The sequence below is a fragment of the Felis catus genome, chromosome B3, assembly GCF_018350175.1.
Source record: "Felis catus isolate Fca126 chromosome B3, F.catus_Fca126_mat1.0, whole genome shotgun sequence".
In the NCBI taxonomy this organism is placed as follows: Eukaryota; Metazoa; Chordata; class Mammalia; order Carnivora; family Felidae; genus Felis; species Felis catus.
The window spans coordinates 137037648-137054342 of NC_058373.1; the positions used below are offsets into that span (position 1 = coordinate 137037648).

The 16695-nt window shown below is 58.5% G+C and overlaps 1 protein-coding gene across 1 annotated transcript; it reads right to left on the reverse strand.

The window, feature by feature from the left end:
• Positions 1-134: 134 nt before the first annotated feature.
• Positions 135-9275, reverse strand: LOC101080897 (alpha-1-antitrypsin). Its single transcript, XM_006933076.4, has 5 exons — positions 9153-9275; positions 4102-4760; positions 2454-2724; positions 1017-1164; positions 135-388 (listed from the first exon to the last, which is right to left on the reverse strand). Exons 2-5 carry the CDS (start codon positions 4754-4756, stop codon positions 152-154), a joined length of 1311 nt encoding a protein of 436 aa, XP_006933138.2. The 5' UTR covers positions 4757-4760; positions 9153-9275; the 3' UTR covers positions 135-151.
• Between the last annotated feature and the right edge of the window lie 7420 nt (positions 9276-16695).

The following is a 16695-nucleotide window of genomic DNA, read 5'->3' on the forward strand; positions in this document are numbered from 1 at the left end:
CGCTCCCAGACAGTGGGAAGGCCTGATAGAGAGTAAACGGTGGACACCAAAGGTCGCTGTGACCCACATTCCACACACTGCCGGGGGATGGAAGGGGAGACTCAGGTGAAGGATGAAGGATGTCACACACAAGCTTGGGCCGGATCATTCTTTAATGTCTGTCGTCTGGGGAGGGGGCTGAATTCAGAAAGCCAGGTATTGTGTTGGTGGGGTTCACCACCTTTCCCATGAAGAGGATGTTCTTGGTGTTTCTGTCGTAGAGGATGATCACAAAGGGCTTGTTGAACTGGATAGTTGGGGGCATCGACATGGGGATGGCTTCCATAACTGTGGTCCCAGCGGCTTCTGTCCCTTTCTCGTCGATGGTCAGCACGGCCTTATGCAGCGCCTACAGGGCGAGAGCACGGCGGCCCGTCCTGAGTGGGGATGGGCTGCCGTCCCCAACCCAGCCCTGGGAGCGAGGCCCAAGGAGGGGGGTGTTGCCCAGGGAGGGACTTATGTGGGCCTTTCTCCACCTGGCCTGTCCTTCCCCATCCATGGCCTCCCTCCCTGATGTCAAGCACCCTGGGGCCCAGGACTCTGATGGGGACCTTCGCTGCATCTGGTCCACACCAGGCACTCAGCTCCCAGCCAGCCTTCCAGCTGCGCTTGTGGCTTTAGTCACCTTTAATTTTCTGAATAAATGGTATCTTTAGGCAGAATCCCTCATTCACCTAGACTCAGTGATTGGCCAATGGCTCCCAGTGTCACAGACGCAGGGGCAAAAGTCCTCTGAAATCCCTGAGCCCCAGCCTGTCTTTGTAACTATGGGTCCATCGAGGCCCAAAGAAGGGAAGGCCCTGGCCAAAAATGACCCAGAGTGTCAGTGCCACAAGTGCCTCCTCCATTGTCACCTGCCCACATTACAGTCTCCGCGGATCCAGGGCGCTCGTCAGGAACCTCAGTCTGCAGAGGTGTTTGTGTCCCTTTGTTCCCCACACGTACCAGTGGCCAGTGGCCACCGGGGACACACTCACCTTGGACAGCTTCAGGGGACCTTGCTCAGTGATCCCTGAGAGGTCCGCCTCGTTGCTGAAGACCTTGGTGATGCCCATTTTTCTCAGGACGGTTTGCAGATCGTAGGTTCCAGAAATGGACAGTTTGGGCAAATGTAAATTGGCAGACCTGTGACGACGGTTCGGAAACAAAGGCGTTTCACAGCATTGAGCGTTTCATTTCTGGTTGTGTCTCCCTGTCAGTGGCCCTCGCCCTGCCCCCACAGGAGCGCTGGAGGTGTGCACGGGTTATTCCATTTCTAGCTCCTCCACGCCCCCCCCCCCCCCTGCACTGGGGTCAGAGGATGTAGAATCACAGGGATGGCTTGTCCGGCAAAGTGTCAGATGCCCCCTCCTGCCTCCTCCGAGCAGCCCTCCAGGAAGTCCCCTGGGGAGCGCTTAGCGCACTGCCCTGCAGGGTCAGGTGTCCCCCAGACCGTGGACCTCCCCAGAGCCCGAATCCCAGGGGAACGTGGGGTGAGCGTGGAGGGACATCTGCTCGGCGAGTCATGCGTGAGCCCAAGGGCCGAATGCCCCGCTCTGCTTTTCTGTGGGGCCAGCGTGTGGCCCCGAGCAGGGTCTCGAGCTGACTGGCACTGAGGCTCCGCTCGACCCGATCCGGATTCGGCACCGCCTTGTTCTTCTTTCAGCCTCTGGCGCAGGCAGCCCAGGAACGGGGGGTGGGGGTGGGGCGAGGAGGTATTAAAACTATTTTAGTTGTATCCTTATGCTCTTTCGTGTCTTTATATTCACTTAAGCACGGATATGCTTATTATGTATTCTTCTGGGTGTCAGTTTCATGCACGAATTGTACTTGATTATTTATATACGTTCCCATTGCTACATTTATACGTGCGTGTATCTTGTCATCGTGTGGAGGGTAAAATGGGTCACGAGGGCTTGGGCGTTTTATGCACTAATTTGGGGTGCACGCTCATGCATTACCTCACTACGGGGACCCAATCAGTCCACACCGGTCTGGTGACAGAGGAGCCCAAACCTTGCTCCAAGATGCGCCCGAGGGTCCCTCCCCGGGGCCTCTGCCTTCCCGGCCGACCCCAGGCAGGCTGTCCCCGTCCGGCCCCGGGCGGTGTATGCTCTGACTCCACATCCGCTGCCCCCCTCGCCAGAAGCCCACCTCTCCCTTCGTGGTCCTCCCAGGGCGCGTGCTGGCACCGGGAAGGGACGGTGTCCCCGGTGGGGAAGCGCGTCCCTGAGGACAGGACTCTGGCCTCCTCACCGCGGGCACCGTCCTGTCACGGAGCCAGCCCGGCCGGTGCGGTCTGAACGATGCCAGCCTGGGTCTGGGACACCAGGTCCTGCCCCGCTGTGGGGCGCACGGGGCGCGGGGCCGCCCTCCCTCCCTGGGGCCCGGCGGGACGCGGCGGCTCCCGGGTTGGTCTCTGGTTTGGGAATCACCTGGAATGTCTCTTTTCCAGGGCCTTGGCCAGGATGTCCCTGTTCAGCATTTCCTCCAGCCGCTGCATTTTGCCCTGGTCGGGCAGGACGAAGAAGGCGGTGGCGTTGCCCACGTAGTCCATGAGCAACGACCAGCTGGAGAGCATGTCGCAGTAGTGGACGTCGAACATGCCCAGGCGGCTCATCATGGGCACCCTGACCGTGGTGTCCTCGTCCACGTGGAAGTCCTCCTCTGTGGTATGCTCGGGCTCGAAGGGCTTCTCCCATTTGCCTGGAGGGAAGGGAAGGTGGGCTTCAGCCAGCGGCGGGGGAAGGTTTGGACAACAGGGGGGGATAAAAAAGCCCCGAGTCTCCTTGGTGAGACAACTTCTCTCCGAGCCTCAGTGTCACCACCTGTAAAATGGGGCTGCCATGAACAGTCTACCGAAAGGACGTTAGAGAGAAGAATGCAAGCCCGGAGGAGGATCCAGAAGGTCTATGTTATCGAGGCTAAGGCCTGCCAGTCTGGATGTGCAAAGCGAGCATTTTTACTTGTATTTCTTGCTCACGTATTTGAGGGTGGCTTGGGAGATGCTAAATGAAAACTACTGACATCAGTCACACTCGGCACGTCCCTGTGGGAGTCTCCCTGCCCCTTGTTAACGGGCGGCTCTTATTCAGGAAATCGCTCTCGCCCCCACCCCAAGCCTTTCCCTGGACCGCTGGGCAGAATGGCGAGGCCCGGGTAGCTCCCCTCCACTGCACCGAGACAGCAGCACTGTCCGGACAAGGCCCAGAGGGAGGGCGCCCCGGGAACCCCTGTGCCCAACTTCCCCATTGCACAGGGGTGGAGACTGAGGCCGGAGAAGGGCCAGACCCACCAGAAGTCACACAGCAGAGCTGGGACCTAACATCTGCCCGCTCTGGCCCCGTGCTCTCCATCACACTCTTGCCTCCAGAGCCAGGAGCCCGCAGGGGGGGAGGAGGCATCCCTGGCCTTGCTCTTACCTCCCTGCCCCAGGCCATTTCCACTGCCTTGGAGTGCCCTCTGGGGCCTGCAGGCCCCCTCCACCGCCCCCCTCCACGTTGCCATCCCTCAGGGAGGAGGCCAGGCTGAGGTTCAAGTTCAGCTGAGCACCTGCTGCGCGAGCATGCAGCCCCATGTTCTTTGTAACTTGTTCAGTCCTCACAGAAACCCGCCAACAAGGGCATGATTACGTGTCCGTTACAGAGAAGAAACCAGAGCCTCAAAGAGGTTAGAGTCAAATAGCTTAGAGTCAAATAGCTAATAAGCGGTAGAGGAAAGGTTTGCACCCTGGTGTTTCTGTCTCCAGAGCCGTCCCTCCCTCCACCGCACTGGAGTTGTCGGAAGTGTGTTCCCAGAACGCCCCTTCCCTTCATACGCTCTGCTGAGCCTGCCTGTTTCACCGCCCTCCCTGCTGGGGATTGACAACGTACACTAGGACGTTAAAGGCTCTGAAAAGTCCTGCAGAGAAGAGGACGATTTGACTGTCCCACCCATCGTCCCCTGACCTTAGTTGAATAACACATGCAGAGGTGCACTGATTTAGTCTCCCTGCCCTGCCACGGCCAGTTTAAGAACTGTGTGTTTGAGACTATTTTTGGACGTTCTCGTGGGAGTCAGCTCAGGTGGCTGTTACAACCTTACCTTTAAAGAAAATGTAATTCACCAGAGCAAAAACCGTGTCTTTGTCAAGATCTTGGACCAAATCCACAATTTTTCCTTGGGTTCCCTTCTCTACGTAATCGTTGATCCGTTTCTTGGCCTCTTGGCTGTCTCCGAAGTTGATGGAGAAGGCTTCCGAGTGGTACAGGTTCTTGACGTCCTCCAGAAACTTGTTCAGAAGCTTCATGCTCTCGTTGATGAACAGGCCGCTGCCGGTGGTCAGCTGCAGCTGGCTGTCTGGCCGGTTGAGGGTGTGGAGAAGCTGCTGGAAGCCCTCGTGGACTTCACCCTCTGCTCTCTCGGTGAGGTTGAAACCGAGGCCCTCCAGGATCTGGGTGTGAGTGTCACCCTTGCTCCCCAGAGACAGCATCGCGAGGGCCGTAGCGATGCTCACGGGGGAGAAGAAGATGTTGGTGTGGTTGGACTCATGGGCCACCTGGCGGTACATGCTGAAGGCGAAGTCGGCCAGGTTCGGGGCGATTTTGTGGCAGGCCGGCGCCTCGTGGTGCTCATGGTCGTGTTGGGATGCAACTGTCTCCTGGACAGCGGCTCCCTGGAGACCCTCAGCCAGGGAGCAGGGGACCAGGCAGCACAGACCCGCCAGCAGGAGGAGGCCCCACGTGATGGAGGATGGCATCGTCCTGCGAGACAGAGAGGGGGCACCACGCCCGCGTCAGGCCGCACGCTGAGTCCCTCGGCCACTGACTGACACCACGGGAAGCATCCAGAGCTTACCGAACGCCTACCGTGTGCCGGCCCAGTGCCGAGGACTCCCCTTCGCCCTCATCATGGAGGACGGAAAGGCTCTACGGGGCTCCCCACCTGCCAGGCCCCCTTGTAAGCCCCTTGCCGTCTCCTCTCCGGGCCCTCTTGTAATGGCCTGTGACCCAGGGCGTACGACAATCGTCCATTTACAGAGGAGGAGACCAAAGGCCCAGAGAGGTTTAAGTCACCTGCCCGAGGCCGCAGGGCAGGGAAGTAGCAGGCCCGGAATCACAGACCCGGGCAGGCTGGGTCTTGGCAGTGGCACTGACACCCGCAATGGCCTGTGTGCCACGGTCCCTGCTCCACAAAAGGGGAAACTAAGGCAACAATGAGCACGGGAGATTTGGGCTCACTTACCCGGGAAATGGGCCGGATCAGGCTCACGTGCGACTGGATGGGAACGGGAACACTTCCGTGAACTCTTTTTATTTACCGGACACGAGGCTGCTGCCCAGAGGGGGCGAGATCTCGCCCAGTGACACACAGCCAGGTCACAAGGGGCCGGGGGGCCATCCCCACTCAGCACGCAGGGCGAGCCTCAGCCCCTAGCACTTTTGCCGGAGCTGCAGGACAGCCCCACAGGGGTCTGGGGCCTCGGCCACGTGAAGGGGGTCCAGTCCCTGCAGCCAGCTTACCCGCACATCCTCGCCACACCTCCGTCCCAGAGCTGGGGTCGGCGGTGACGTGGACGGCCGACATACTGAGTTCCCCAGTAGATTAGGGGTTTGTGCGCGTACGTGGGGCAGGGGGGTGGGCGTTGAAAAAGCATTTCTTTTTCCGACGGACCTGAGTTCTAAGGTGGGCTTTGTCACTACCAGCTGGGTGACCAGGACAAGCCACTCAGTCTCTCTGGTTTCCTGTTGCCTCCTATAGAGAAGTGAGCTTGTTGGGAGAATCCGGTGAAGTAAGTCGGACACCAGACTGAACCCTGACGGGTTCTGGCGGCTGGCAGGGGCTGCCAACCAGAGGCCTTCAGAGGGCAGGTCGGGGACGGACATGGGTCCCCTGGCTCTGGGGACACAAGAGGAAGCAGCAAGCTTCATGGCTGAACCAACTAGAGCAGGCTCTGCCTGGCACTGGTCACAGTCCACATCACTCACAGCAACCCAGAGCCCGCCCTGCCCCTCTGAGCTCCCCCTGCCCCAGATGTGGCCCCGCCACGGGCCACCAGCCTGCACCCCCTCAGCACAACCTTCTGTCTTCACGGGTGGGGAAACTGAGGCCCGAGCAGAGGAGGACGTGCCCACGGCCACATCAGGTAGCTGTTTCTCATGTAACGAAAACCATCAAGCCCAAAGAGGCAGAGGAATCCTTAAAGTTGGAATTTGAAACCCGGAGGGGAAAAAGCTGGGAATAAGAAACGTTGGGTCTCGTGTCGCCTCCCTGACCTTTACGGGTGTCTTTGGGACAAACCAGCAAGACCCAGCACAACACTGGCTTCTCTCCACCACCCTTTCCCTGGCCTTCGTGGCTCTAAATAATCCAAACATGACCGACCACACGCAGCTGTAGAAATCCAGGTGGGGGGACATCTGAATGAGTTTCCCCTGCACCGACATTGGATTCTCCGTTAGCAGCGGTCTGGGTTTGGTGATGCGAAATGGAGTGAGGGGTGGGGTGAGGGGAGGCGGGGTGGGGGGTGGGGGGTGGGGGGTGGGAGAGGCTCCCTCGGAGGAGGGAGCTGCTGGCTGGGAGGCTTGGCTGGGGAGGGGCCGCCGCCATCGTGGGCACAGCCGTCTCAGTGCGTGTAACATCGCCTACTCTGGTGAAAAGTCTGAGGCCCAGAGAGGGTCAGGGCCTTGCCAAGGCCACACAGCGAATCGGTGGCAGAGCTGGAAGGAGCCTTGGTTTCCCTACCACTTGAACGGCAGATTGAGACAGCCGTGTCCTCGGGTCTCAGACTCTGTGGGCGTCAGAACCGGGCCCCGGGGGACGCTGATGTGGGGCTTGAGCCTCCTCTTGGCTTCCCTTTGCCTCTCAGTTGCTCCTTCCAACTCAGGGCCCCCAGCCTCCTTTCTCCACGCCCTTCTGTCAAAGGCGGCACCCGGCGCCCCCAGAGCCTGATGCTGGGGAAGATGGTGTCCTGGACGGGGAGGCACTCGGAGGTGTAGAGACCGAGCTTTAAACCTCAGGAATGAGGAGGTCATGGCGACATCTCCGGCATCCAGGGCAGGTGGGAGCAGTCTGCCAGGGAGGGGGCCCGTGAAGTGAGCCATTTCTTTGCCTAGTCAAATACCATTTCCACCCACAAGCATAAAATGAATGATCCCGGGTGACCCAGTGGGGTCCAGGCAAGCCACTGGGGCATCAACCACCTGCTAAAACCTGGCCCTGAATAAGCCCAGGTGTGATTCAGCTCAACCACCCGTGGGCGATAGCCTTGGGCAGGTGACTTCACTCCTTTGACCCCCGGCTTCCTGTCTGTAAAGCGGAGGGAAGATGCCTGTGCGTGGCAGATGTGAGGTGCAGACAAGGTGACGGGTGGGTGGGCACCTGCCAGGTGTGGACGCCCTCGTACCTACGTACAGGTAGGGTTCAGGTGGAAAAACTGGCAGGTCCCTTCCCGGCCGGTTGCCGTATTGCCCAGGACCAGAGAAGACGGTCCGTGCTCAGCGATGAACGGCCTCTGAGTTTCGGAGAATTTTAAGTTCAATTCTGTGCCCAAACCTGTGCCTCAGCGTCACCGTCACTGTCATCGTGTCCAGTAAATACCATCGTGTCCAGTTTCACTGTCTCTGTGTCATCTAATGTCCCTGACAAAGCTTACCCTACGAAGTGGGAATTACTATCAGCCCCGTTGTAGAAATGGAGAAACTGGGGTCACAGAGGTTACGTAACTTACTGAAAGCCATAGACCTGGTTGCCTATGAATCTGGGATTTCATCTTAACTAAGCATTTTGATTCCGGAACTTGGCCTTCCGTCCTTCTCTGTGTACAAAGCTGAAGCCAGACACCTTGAAACAGGAAATCGGTGGAGTGGTCTGGCTCAGGGAAGGGGGGGAAGCATCACTTGGGGTTAAGCTCAGAGGCTATGAGGCCAGAAGGCTTGCGTTCAGTTCGATATCAGCTGTGTGACCTTGGGCAAGTTACGTAACCTCTCTGAATCTCCGTTTCCGGGAGATGACCAGCGTGCATTTCCTCATGGAGCGACGGTGCAAATTAAATATGTGCAAAGTGCCAAGAAACGCTTCACACCCTGTCAGCTGTCAGGGAGCCTCAGCCGTTACTGATATTGTTATGGACCTTTTGGAGCACCACGTGGGAGTCCGGTGGCCTTGGCCATCTTTGTAGCCTCTGTCTCCAAAAACCGATGACAGAGACACTTTATCTTTCCCGTGCTCCGGGGATCAAGGCTGGAGGGGTGGGGTGAGGGGAAAGAGGGCAAAAGCTGTCTACGGTTTGTCCAAGGGGACAGAGAGGCTGAGCAGTGGCCCAGGGTCACCCAGCATCAAAGAGGCCTCGAGGCCAGCCCAGGCTTCCCATTCCCCAAGACCCGAGACAATTATGTTGGCAGGGGGAGGAGGTTTGGGAACGTGAGCTCTGGAGTCAGGCGGCCTCAGTTTGAATCCTGGAGAGTGTGCCATTTGGGGCAAGTTCTAAACTTCTCTGTTCCTGACCTCCTTATCTGTAAAATGGGAATAACCTCAGTAACCGCCTCAAAAGGCTGCTATGAGGTCTAAGGTCCTGAGCGCATGTAAGGAGATCAGCAGCCGCCTGGCTACAGCAAGGGCTCAGGAGCACAGCTCCGAGCCCCGAGGACGGTGCCCTCCAGGGTTTTGGATCTTGCACCACGAACGAGGGCGCCCAGAAGCCCACGGACAGGGAAGCCCAGCGTGGTTCTGATCTGGGCATATCCGCGGAGGATGGAGTGAACAGCTGGAACTCTGGGCTCCGGTCCCACCGGCCTCCCCCAAGCTCCCTATATGAGTCTGGGCTCCCCACTGTCCCTCTCTGAGCCTTATCTTTCTCACCCTTAGCAGCGGGGAGAAGATACGCCCCCAGGCACAGGGAAGGCGGTGAGCCCTGCAGGAGGCAGCCCATGGGAAGGACACAAGAGCTCTGCCAACCTCCCTCCCGGGGTCCCACGTCCACACCACTCACAGAGGGCCAGTGTTTTCTCCAGTAGGAGCTCCAGGGCTGCCCTTGCTGTGATGACAGGGGGTCCGGCCCCAGCCTGTGCCACCCTCTCCGCATTCCCGGGGCCTGCCTGGCAGTGCAGGGGCCCCGAGACCTCTCCGGAGGCTCCCCCAGTGGAAGGCATACTTACGGTTTACTGTCCCAGGCCGGGGCTGGTGACCGAGGCTGAGGAGACAGAGCCTAGTTGTGCTTCGTATTTAAGCAGTGGACCCAGAGGGACGACGGGGGAGGCTGCTGGTGAATATTAACTAAGGTCACCCCAGTTATCAGAGGAGCAAATAGGGACTAAGTCCATAGGCCAGTTCTGAGCTGCCCACTCGCACGGCCCCTGTGTGCTCTGTCTGGACGGCACGCAGCCCTCTGTTCCCTACACGAAAGGGAGTCATTGTGCCCAGCTCATAAACCACAGCGTCCTGCATCCACGGGGGTGGGGGTGGGGGTGGGGGCATGACTCAGGCACTCTTTGGGACAGCATCACTTTGGTGGCTTACCCTCCCCCTGGGGAGTTCTCAGTGGCTGCCCCACTGGTGGCAAGGAGCCACCTTGAAATGCCTCCTGCTGGAGACGCGCTGCTGCCTTGGGCGCGGGCGGGGAAGTTAAAAGCACATTTGGCGGGCAGGGAAACTGAGGTCTGGAGCGGAGAGGTTGCTCGTCCATAGTCAGCCAGCTAGCCCCAGAGGCGAAAACCCTCTCGATTTTCCTGAGGGGTGAACGGGCCATGACCAATGCTGACACAGCCGCTCTGGGCTGGCACGGGCGGCCACAGGCACAGGCCAGGGGGCAGATGGCAAAGCGATAAAGAAGGGCTGTGCTGCCTCAGGCAAACTGCTTCACCTCTCTGAACCAGGAGGGGCTTTTGTCTGCATCGTAGGGGTTTGGAAGTCCGGCTTCCGAGCGGGGGTGTCGGGGGACGTACGCGACCACTTCTGTAAAGTGCCTGGTGCACAGAGGGCTCTTCGGTTTGGCCCGCACAGCCCTCTGCTCAGCCCTGCTCTCCAGGCTTCTCTGGGCAGGAGGAGGCTTAGTTCTTGGCCAGCCTCAGCCTGTTACTGTTTCCACTGGGTGTGGCTCCCGGCAGAGGAATGTGGTTCACAAGCTGCTTGGATTTTTCTGGGCATGTGGCCCTGTTCTGGGGCTATTACAGCCCCCTGGAGCGCCACTGGGGGCGGAGATGGTGGGACAGAGTAGAGGCTTGGCAGGGCCTCACTTGACCGTGATCCCTATAGGAACCTAAGGCAGACCTCACCCCCTCTCTGTGCACCCTGACGGTCCCTGGCGCAGGATAGGCGCTCTACGGGCATTTGTCGAAGGGGCAGATGAGTGGGTGAGTGCGTTTCTGTCCCTCCTCTCGTTCCCCTGGTCCCAAGTGTGGGACTCTGCCAGGCGGACGACCTGTAGTTTCCTCTGGGACACGGGTTCAGGCCCGGGAACCCAGCTCTCCCATTCATTGACTGTGAGATTTCAGAGCAGCTGTTTAACCTCCCCGTGCCTCAGTTTCCCCACCTGTGAAACGAAGATCGCAACAGTACCCGCCTCGATGGGCCGCTGTGAGGATTCAACGCAGTAGTTCAAGGTTAGCTCAGAGCCCAACGTCGGGTGTGCACAGTAAGCCCTTGTGATGGGGGCCCTACCTCGTGCCGGTGGCTTTCCTTGGTGTCATTGTGGGGGAGGGAGGCATTCCAGCACTATCCCCCCAGGCTCTCCTGTCCAGTGCTCTCAGTGACCCTGTGAGGGGAGCACCTGCCACCCCCCATAGAGAGCAGAACAAGCTCAGAGAGGGGAAGAAGCCCCACTCCCATCCTGCCCCCCTACTTCCATGATATGGCTTCGGGCTCCTTCCCCTCAGCTGGCTGGCTGGGCACCTCCCCGCTGGGGCCCTACACCCCCCCCCCCCCATGGCTCGGAGAGCTGGGCTGTGATTGAGGCAAGGCCTGACCTCCATACCTCCCGAGCATCTCCTCCTCTCCCTGTGCCTCAGTTTCTCCATCTGTTCAATGGCCTCCTTCCAACCCCAGCTGCCCCCCCCCCACCTCTTGCAGTGAGTGGATGGACAACACCAAGTGTCCCCCGTCCATGCTCTTGCCAAGCTTGGCCCCCCTGGCCCAGTGGCCTCGGGGCTGGTGGGAGGGACCGCGTCATGCCCCCTCTACCTGTGATCCTTGTGCTGTGCTGGCCTCCACACCTCCTGTGACAGCCTGGCCTCCTCTGCCTCCTCCGAGACTCCGTGTGCGCCCGGAGGAGTGCACGGTCTCTGCCAGCCTCGGAGGAAGGAGACTCTGGGTGTCCGAGGCAACAGGTCTGGGAGGGGCGGGGAACTGGGACAGGAAGCCGCCCAGCACAAAGCTGTGGGTAGCCGGGCGGGTGCCAGTCAGCCCTTCCTGGCCCAGGCAGTCCTGCTTGTCACCTGCTCTTCTGGCTGTGTCCATAAGCCTCTGTCAGAGGGAGGGTGGCCCTGGGCTCAGAGGGTTAAAGGAGACAACAGGTGTCAGTCCCCCTCCTAGCCCACGGCCTGGCACTAGCATCTCGGTGGGCTTCCAGGGCCAGCCGTGGAGGGGAGGTTGGAGCCACCTGACAAATGCCCAATGAGACCCCCACAGAAGCTGAGAAGGGTCTCCGTGTACGGCAGAGGTGTATGTCCCGGACTCTGGCTGGGTGCAGAAGGGATGCCAGACGTCCCAGCAGGGGCTGGGCCACGTGAGGGGCTCAGGGACCCTGTCCCGTTCGAATCAGGACTCCACGCTCAACTCTTCCTTACCTCCCTGTCCTACTCTCCCATCCCCACCGTCCTAGGATTTTCTGCAGCCTCAGCGCGGGCAGGCAGGCTGGTGGCAGAGGGCTCCTGATCCAGGAAGAAGGGGTGGGATGATCCGGGGAAACTGAGCTGGGATAGAATCCTGGTTGGGAGGGGGCACCCAGTGACCTTTCTCGAGGACAGCGGTCCATGAACCAAAAACCATGGTGGGGCAGGTCTGGTCCGCTTGGTTACTGCTGGAATTGTTGATTGCAGCCTCTGAGCTGATGCGCTGGGAGTGAACGCATCCTCGGAAGAGCCCGTGGGCTGGTTTAAATACGAAGCTTCTGGGGTCCCCCTCCCCGTCCCCAGGCCCTGCCTAGAGGTGGGAGAAGCCTGAGCGCTGAGCTGTTGTGTCTGCAGTGGAAAGGGCGTGAGGGGGAGGGTGACCAGGCGGGTCAGGAGAGTGGGGTGTACTTCAGGGGCATTTCGGGGCCATTGGGAGAGCTCCCTGGACCGTGCCGACGGCCCCTTGCAACGCTGGAGCTCTCACGCGCTCTCTGGTCCCCCGGCACCGGCTCCCTTCCTCAGGGGGCAGCGTGGGGTGGTGGTTAGGGCACGGGCTCAGGAGCTAAACACCTGGGTTCAAGACTGAACTACACCACCGGTTGTCCTTTGCGAAAGCTTCACCGCTTGCCTCGGTTCCCTCATCCGTAATACGCGCAATAAGAGGTATCCCTTGTTGCTTTTTAAATCTTTTTAACGTTTATTTACTTTTGAGAGACAGAGAGAGACAGAGAACGAGCAGGGGAGGAAGAGAGGGAGAGGGAGACACAGAATCTGAAGCAGGCTCCAGGCTCTGAGCTGTCAGCACAGAGCCCGAGGCGGGGCTCGAACCCTCGAGCCGTGAGATCGTGACCCGAGCCGAAGTCAGTTGCTTAACCGACTGAACCACCCAGGTGCCCCGAAGAGGTATCACTTGCACCAGGATTGTGAGGAATCAATGCGAAATGGGGATAATGGGTCTTTTTCTCAGAGGGGCTCAAGGGAACTGATGCTCGTGGGGTGTTTTACACCAGGCCTGCTCTTGAATGTCACGGGAACCCGTGTGTGTCTGCCTTCTCCCAGCCCGTTCACTTTAGTAGGGTTGGTCGGATGCTCCTGGCTTTCTCTCCCAGGACACGAGTTCAGTTGGCGCCGTGAATCTGCGGCCGGTTGGCACCTTGCAAATCATCCAACTTGCAACTCCCTACTGGGCCCTCTTCCCTCCTGGATGGCACCTCTGGGCCTGCTTCCTGTGTGTGGTTCGGTTCTTGCTTTTTCTGGAAATGTTTGGCTTCTCCAGAGCCTTCTCGGCTCGTCCTTACTCAGAGAAAAAGGAGGCCGACGCGTGCGTCGTAAGTGCATTCTATTAACAGAGTCGGTAGAAGGTGTAGAGCGCACATCTGTAGCTTTAACCCCTACGTGTTGAAATTAAGAGAGCCAGCGTTTTTGGTATAACTAACCCTTCCTGCGCTTTAACTTTACTCTCTTGAATTTATGGGCCATCATGGCCACCATGGCCTCTCAGCTTTTGGGAGGCTCAACTTATCCTGTTCAACTACAGTGCTATTTCCTTTAGGATGGTCAATTGCCACACGTTGGCCAACGGACTCCTTTCTCCTCTTAGCGATGCTAGCCGACCTTCGGAAAGCATGCACTCCTATCCCAGCAACGACGCGGTGATCCAGGCCCATTCTCTTCTCTTGTCCCTAGACACGGTGCCAGCGGCCCTCTCTGGGGGGGGAAGGGAGCAGGTGTGGCAAGGGTCTTCCTAGGGACCCCGGCGAGCACCGGACGTGCAGGACCCGCTCCTGCGAGGGGGCCAAGGGAGACCCTGAAGGACTTTGGGACTTGTTTTCCAGAAATTCGAGCCCTGCGTGGGTGGCTCAGATAAAGAGGGCAATTAGGGATCTTTGAACTTACCCAGCTCTGACCTTGGGTGGAAATGGTACGATTTACCTTGTTGTCTTCATTCCTGTTGACATGAAGAGTTTCTGTTTGCTTGGTTTTAAGGAGTCTTTCGCTGCTCTCGTCTTGGGAGACAGAGACCCAGACTGACTCCGGGGTGTGGGCTTGTCACCACGTGTGGTGTGGCTGATACTTCTCAAGCCCTCACTGTCTGCTGGGCTCTGTTTTCTTTACTTATCTATATTTTAAAGTTCATTCATTTTGAGCAAACGTGGGGGGAGGTGCAGAGAGAGAGAGAGAGAGAGAGAGAGAGAAATAGAGGGGAGAGCAGAGCTCGATTCGGGGCTCAAGCTCACGAACTGTGAGATCACGACTTGAGCAGAAACCAAGGGTGGGATGCTTACCCGACTGAGCCACCCAAGTGCCCCTGCTGGGCTCTGTATGACGGTGGGCGGCATATATCCCCTTAGTACAGATGAGGAAACTGAGGCACAGAGCGTTACCCTGAGGCTGACAGTGTGGCCAGTCTGCCTCCTTCTCCCTCCCCCATCCTTCCCTTCCTTTCTCTGTCCCTGATCATCATATGGGGTCCTCATAAAAGAGGGACAGCAGGGTCACAGCCAGGGAGGGGGGTGTGGCAACAGAAGCAGAGGTCAAGGTGGTGTGGGGAAGGGGTTTGTAACACGAAAATCGGCGTCCACGTAGAACGCTTCATGGGAGCACGGTCACACCGTTCATTTACCGTTCCCGGCTGCTGTCATGCTGTGGTGACAGAATAGAATGGTTGTGACAGAAACCGTGGGGCCTGCCGTGCCTAAAACTAGGCTTCTGTACTACCTGGTTTTTCCAGAACAAGTTTGCTGATCCGTGCCCGCGACCACAGACCACACCGCCTCCCCTGGTCCCTCTCAGCAGTGCCTCTTTGGGACAGGCCGCCTTGGGACAGGCTTTGGGACAGGCCGCTCTGTCCCGGGAGGGACACCCTGAGTCATCACGTCCGGGGCCCGGATGAAGTCACCGAGGAGCCTCCCTGACCTCCCACCCCCACAACGTGGCCATGCCCGGGGACGTCTCCCTCCTTGCTGCTTCCACAGCAAAGCTTTGGAGTATTTATGGTGAGAGCTGACAATTAGTAAGCACCTCGTGCATGCCAGGAGCCATTCTAAAGCATTTCAGGGAGATGAATTCTCTCATCCTCACGACAGGAGGGAGCCGTTCCTTATAGCTGAGCGTGTGCTGCCCTAGAACTAGCTGACCCACCCATAGGCCTAGGACGTGGGTGCTTTTGTTACCCCCATTTTATAGATGAGGAAACTGAGGCTCATAGAAAAGCCAGCTAGCCCTAGGTCACAGAGCTGGCGAGTGGCGAAGGGGGATAGATGGAAGCAGGCCGTGTGCCTGCGGGGCAAGGGCACAGAACCCAGAGCTCAGCCTTGACGCCGGACTGCAGTCACCTGAGGGCAGGACCGCCTGTTTTCCGACTCTGGCTCTGTGCTGAGCACACAACAGGAGCTCAAAGTCTGCTTGGGGAACCGAGGTGGAGAGAATGAAGAAGCAGAAACTGAGTGTGTCTTTCATCAGATGGCCGAGGGGTCTTGCCAGGGTGAGAGGGTGAAAGCCTATAAAATGCTATAGATGTGCGTGGGGGGCATGCGGCTTCCTAGATTGAAAACCACTTGCACGTCTATTGAGCTGGAAATCATCCTGTGGGGAAGCCTCCCCTGGGCCCTTGGCCCAGCCCCAGGAGAGGGGCCGTGGGCTCACAGCCAGGACCTGGAGCGAGGCTGTCCTGCCCCCCGCGAAAAGCGGCGGCCCCCATCTGCCACCCCTGTCTGCCCCACGAGAAAAGGGGAAGGGCTCATGGGAAGACGACAGCTCGGGGACTGAGCCACCGAGGGACGGGGATTGTATCACGTCTGCTGTGCCTCCCCCCTGTGACTCGGCCTGGCAGGTGCAGGGGCCTCTCTTCTCGGTCCCACTGCCCGGGAGCTGACCCTGCCGCCCCCCCCATCCCCAACTGCTCACAATTTAATCCCAGTGACAGCAGCTGCCGGGTGCCCGGTACCGTGTGCACAAACCGTGCTCTTCCCGACAGCTCTGCAAAGATCGTTTCATTATATCCACTTTGCAGGCGAGGCTCAGAGAGGATAAATAGGATGATTCCACGAAACCTCTCCTGAGCCCTCCCTTCCCTCCCCCTCTCCACTGCTACTGCCTGACCTGGGTGGTCGCTGCCTCTCTGTCTTACATTGTATGTGTTTGCTTTTGCTGAGGTGTTATTTACATGCAGTAAAACCATAAACCCTCAGCGGAAAGCTCAACGCGTGTTTCCATTTGTGTATATCTGGGTAACTGCCGCTCTGACGGAGATAAGAGAACAGATCCATCAGCCCGGGAAGCTCCCTCCATCAGTCTTCTGGTCTCCCACCGAATGTCACTTCTCCTCCGACTTCTGTTTCTACGGGTCCGTTTGGCTTCTAGGATGCTGTGTCCTTTTTCTGCGACTGGCTTCTTTCGTTCCACATCGTGTTTTTGAAATTCATCATGTCTCTGGCTGAGTAGAGTTCCACTGAATGGGTGTACCACAATTAGTTTCTGTTGACAGATGTCTGGGTGTCTCCAGCTTTGACAATTATGAATAAAGCGTCGGTGAGCACTCAGGTACCTGTTTTCATTTCTCTTGGGCGGACGAGCTAGTTCTGGGGTAGTGCATGCTCGACTCTATAAGGAACGGCTCCCTCCTGTCTCCCTTCTCCCTGCCGATGCCCACGAGGGTTTCCAGGCCTGCAGTGGGGCCGGGGCTCAGATCCCAGATCTGCTTCCAGCGCTGAGAACCTGAGGCCAGTCACTTCGCCCACTGTGTGGACTGGGGATGATAATCTGGACCGCCCCCGGTTGCAGGGAAGGTTACGGGAGACATGGGCCATGGAAGCCCAGGCTCTGTAAATATTATTTCCCTTTCCTTTCCCGCTCCTGGCAATGCGATGCTTGT